The 4,996-nt window shown below is 54.9% G+C and overlaps 1 protein-coding gene across 1 annotated transcript in view; it reads right to left on the reverse strand.

Moving 5' to 3' along the window:
- Positions 1 to 13: 13 nt before the first annotated feature.
- SLC39A3 (solute carrier family 39 member 3) overlaps positions 14 to 4,996 on the reverse strand; it is a 5,798-nt gene continuing 815 nt past the window's right edge. Inside the window, exons 2-4 of the mRNA XM_009645563.2 lie at positions 4,411 to 4,581; positions 3,209 to 3,556; positions 14 to 2,657 (exon numbers count right to left, since the gene is read on the reverse strand). Of these exons, the coding sequence (XP_009643858.1) occupies positions 1,917 to 2,657; positions 3,209 to 3,415 (948 nt within the window). The 5' untranslated portion in view covers positions 3,416 to 3,556; positions 4,411 to 4,581 and the 3' untranslated portion in view covers positions 14 to 1,916. The remainder of the gene's footprint in view (positions 2,658 to 3,208; positions 3,557 to 4,410; positions 4,582 to 4,996) is intronic.

A 4,996-nucleotide genomic window follows, 5' to 3' on the forward strand; every position in this document is an offset into this window, starting at 1 on the left:
CCAATGGGGGGGGGGGGGGAAACCCCCTACGAGAAAACCATCAGCCGCAGAACCCCCCTGCGCCCGGGGAGGGACACTCGGCGCTGCGCTCCCCACCCCAGCGTCACACCCGCCCGGAGAAACACCCGATGGGAGCCACGCTGCCCCGCACGAGCTGCCCGCGAGGAGTGAAATAACACACCGAGGGTTACCACGTGGAGGCAAATTACATTCTCATCAAGCCCTGCTAATTTGTGTCATCTGAGGCCTAAAATAACCCTCCCTCCCCCCTTCCCCTCCAGGTTTTTCAAAGCAAGATTAATTGACTCCGGTATGTTGCAGCAATTAAAACACCGAGCACCAGGAACCGTCAGATGATCCTCATCAGCCTCCATATGCTGCAGCTGTGCCAACCACTGGCTCCAAGATGCTGCTTCCCAGTCTCACCCATCCTTCTTCCCCCTTGGATCACGCTAACGGGGACTGCGCCACGGCTAAGCCCGCTCTACATCGTTATAATTCCATCAGCGCTTCCAAAAGCTGCTGCAGAAGCAAAGGCTACATCTAATTAAAATGCATCCCCCGCGAGAAGCACGGCTGCGTTACCCTGCCGGGCTGCGGAGCGGGAGCCGCTCGCCGGTGTTACAGCCGCGGGAGGGAGTGGGGAGGGCAGGTTCCCGGCTCCAGCCTCTGATCCGAGCTCCTCGCCGTGGAAAGCAAATCCCAAGGATCACGACGGGATCGGCAGCACGCTGAGCTTCCCCCGGGGGCCGCGCTCTGGAGACACGGCGAGATCTGCTCCTGCGCAGTCAGATTGCAAGTGCCTCTAATCAGCCCTTCCGCAACCTCGCAACCCCCCGGGGAAGAGATTTCTCTCCTTTGAAAACCCCGACAAAATGCCCCGCAAAGCCTCCGCAGCACGGCTCGCGCTCGCCCAGCAGCACGGCCACGTGAGCCTGCTGGCAGCGAGAGCGGAGGCTCCGGGAGCAGCCCTGAAGAGGCCTTTGATGGCGACGGCTACAGCCGTTTCACTGCAGACCATTTAAAACGCGAGCGCTTGCCCTAAGATATTAATGCTGGGGCCCGCTGCCGCCCCCGTTTCGTACAAAGGAATGGATCCCGGGCTCCGAGCGTGCTGCGGAAGGGCCTTCGGAGAGGGGCGGGAGGATCTGCAAATCTGCTGGAGGCTTTCTTTAGGGAATGCTCAACATATGGATGAGATGCAGAGAATGAAGCACGGGATGGGGCCCGGCCCGGCCTCGTTTCTCCCATTAATCACTCTGAGAAACAAAAGCTCCCCGAGCCACTTGTGGGTTAAAATGGAAGCTCGGCTGGGGGGAGCTGCGGCACCGGGCACCCGAGCGGCCCCAGCAGGGATGTTATTTTTGGCAGCTATTACAACCAGGTTTTGCTCAAAACTAAGCTAGCAAAAGCAGCTTAGTGCAGCTGTGCGATCAGTGATCCCACCTGCTCTTGACTTTATTTCTGTTACTGTTCCTCACCTTCCCAGAGCCCGAGGGCGAGGGATGCGGCCTCTCAGGCAGCCTCTGCAGCGGGTGTGAGGGGAAGGAGGGAGGGGGCTGGCCACCCAGACCACCAGGAAACCACAGGCTTGATGAGCAATTTGCAGGCAGCCTTAGAACCAGATTCTTAACGTTTGCATCGACTAATCTCCGCACAAGCTGCTGCACCCGCAGATCCGACAGGCAGGGACAATACCTTGTGACACCTACACTGGGACCACGCCTCATTTTTATCTCCCTCCGAGCACACAGGAGGAAATTCTCCTTCTTCAGGTCAATACAGAAATACCACCTGGACCGTGACGTTGCGCTTGGCCGTTGAGCTTCAGCGTCCCCCATGGCCGAAGAGGAGGCTGACCTCCGGTGCCGTTGGCAGGGGAAGGAGGTGAGGTTTGCTCCCCACCGCTCTCGTGCTCACCACTTGAGGAAGACCAGCCCGGCCAGAGCCGCGTAACCCAGCACCAGGAAGAGAACCTTCAAGAGACGGTCGTTCTTGTCTTCCAACTCCTTCGCAAGGATCTCAAAGAAGGTGATGAACAAGAAAGTGCCCCCCGCGATGCCTTGCAGGAGCAGGGAAGCAATGTTGCTGGCCGCATTTTGGGTGCTCTCAATCCCCATCCCAATGCTAATGCCCAGAGGAATCATCAGGCTCACCGTCACAGCCATCTTCACAGCATCCTTCAGCGGCAACGAGGTCTTGGCCATGCTGATGCCCAACGCCACCGCTACCAGCGTCTCGTGAATGGCAACTCCTAGGAACAAGCTCACGACTTTGCCGCCCTCCTCCTGCAAGCCCAGGGCCAGTCCCTCGAAGATGGAGTGCGTGCACAAAGCAAACACCAGCCCGATGAGCCGTAAGGGGCCGGAGCGGGAGAGCTCCTGGAGATTCAGGCTGTGGCTGTGGGAGTGGTGACCTTGTTCGCTGTACAGCGTGCGCCCTCGGGAAGATGCGATGAAGGGACTCTCGTATTCAGAGTCGCTCCCCACATCTGAACCGGCATTGAAGGTCTCTAAGTCAATGAAGGAGGGCTTTTCCTTCTGGAAGGTCAGGATGAGCTGCTCCACAAAGACCGTCACAAAGAAGCCAACCATCATGATGGTCTCAGCCACGGGGTAGTCTGTGGTCACGTTCCCCTGCCTGAGAACTTCATCGAGCTGGAACCAAGCAAACAATCCACAGTGAATCAATCACCTTTGTCCCTCTAAAGGAAAATATTCCCATTGCGTTCACACGACTCTAAACAGACACTGAATTGATCCATGGTGCTTTAATACCCTTGCGTACAAGCCTCAGCGTAAGAGACAGGGAGCCTATTTCCCTTCCAGTGGAAGGTTAGGGCTTTCTGAAAGCATTTTAAAAATGGCAGTTTGAGCCTCACACCCCAGGCGATGCTCAGCCTCCTTCAGCATCAAAAAAATCTCCAGTTACTCCACCCGGGCTGTCAGCAGTAGCCAAACGGAAGGCAGGCACAGCTCGCCCTCCTGATCTGAGGCACTGGGCACAGCACAGCTGTTTCTGAGGAGGCTTCACAGGCCGCTCTGACAAGATGTAGACCCCCATTTCCACAGGGGCAGAGGTCTGGTGGCCTGGGCTCCCGCAGGACAGGAGAGGGAAGGGTGGTTCTCCCCCGCACAGGAGTCCCTAACATACTCAGTGGTACAGGTTCGTTAAAATGATCGTAAGCAAGAGGCAGGTAAGCCGTTACCTTTTCTCTCACGGCAGGCAGCAAGGCGTTGAAGCAGGTGGCCAGGAAGACTCCTCCTCCAAAGGAATTGCAGAGGGCAAGAACCCTCTTGGAGCGATGAGCTTTCTCGTAATCGGCCTCAATGATCTTGACAGGGGGGGGGGCCCCAGCCAGCATGAGGACACAGATGCCCAGCAGACACAGCACTTTGGCGACGACGATCTTCATCGTGCTTCCCGGTGCACGCTCCCTGCCACGGGCCCTGCGGATGGCAGCTGGTGGGGGCCCTCTGGCCACTCTTAGAGCGGGCACATCGGCAGGCGATGGCACAGATCGACCTCAGGGGAAAGGTGCTCCTGGGCTCAGTGCCTGCGGACGGGAGGAAAACAAGAATTTTCCTATATAAGCATATACTGTGCAGAACAGCGCCTTGCATCCCAGCTTCTGTATAGGAGTCACCTTAACTCCCCCGAGGCAATGGGTGGAGACAGTAGCGGCAGCGCCCCACACACAACAGGGTAGAGGAACAGCAGAGAAAATTTAACTGCAGCAACCAGTAACTTAAAAACCTTGTAAGAATCGTACTGGCCACAGAGAACCTCAGTTTTTAGAGGCTGTGTTTGAAACACTTACACAGCGACAGAGCCAAAACACTTGATCTTGGAGCAAGACCCACCTGAGCGCAACCAAAGGATCAAGTCTTTGGTATTTAACCATGAGAAATGAACAGGCCCCTGAGCTGGTGGCTTTTTATCCACCAGAAATGAACTTAAAGATCTCCAGCGTTCACATGTTGGGTTTTTTTTTATTGCCCTTGAATCTAGACTATTGGATTCACTCCTGCTGGGTTTCCTGAGCCACTGTCACCACCTCGCTCGGGTGGGGCGCAGCCTCTACAGTTGGCTGTTTGCTCTACCCGGGAATCAGTGGAAGTTTCGATTGCCGATTGATACTCATGCCTCTAAAGGGGAAACCCTACAGAGAAAGTTGTTTCATACATGAGAAAAATGCAAGATTTGAGTTGCCTAGGTCACAAAAATGGACGCAACTGAAGTGTTTCCCTTCGGGTTACATGCAGCGGCAGCGAAACTTATTTTCCTAAAATAATTTTATATTTTAATAAGGGCAAATCTATTGATAAAAATACATAAATATGAACAGGTCCCTTGACTGCTGCACGCTCTTGCGGCAGCAGAGCCAGCACCTCGGAGGGTTTCACTTACCACTTGCACCGAATTGACTTGTGAAGTCAAATCAATGGCACCTCGAGAAGGTTCTCCCGTGCATCACCCCGTAAGGGCTGCCAGACAGCCCCGAGCACTGACGAGATGCTGCAGCACGTGTCGGGGTAGCGAACTAACACAGCACACTTCCAGCCACGCTGACACCCACACCTGTGATGGACAAGGTAAATAATTGGATACCTGCTTGTTGGAGCAGCAAATTAATTTTAATACAAAAGATTCCTGAGGCTAAAGTCTCCCTTGAGGGCTGACAGTATTAATAACTATCACCATTTCTGTGCAGCGGGCCGCATAAATGGTGCTTTTATTAAAAGGAAAGTGGGAGACTGGATGACTCTGCACTTGGTAAGGGAGCTTAAAGCCTTTTTCCAAGTCTACAGTTCAAGCAGGAGCAAACGGAGAGGTCAGGGCGGTCAGGCAGTCTGCAACAGGTCTGCTTTGCAGCCAGGTATCCCTGGGAAGCGACGTTCATCAGAAGAAAACCCTGCTCAGATGACACCAATTGAGTCACTCCCTGGTGAACCCAACAGACGAGCCAAGTCTGAACAAGCCCAGAGCCTGAGAT

The sequence above is a fragment of the Egretta garzetta genome, unplaced genomic scaffold (assembly GCF_000687185.1).
Source record: "Egretta garzetta isolate BGI_Z169 unplaced genomic scaffold, ASM68718v1 scaffold968, whole genome shotgun sequence".
NCBI lineage: Eukaryota > Metazoa > Chordata > Aves > Pelecaniformes > Ardeidae > Egretta > Egretta garzetta.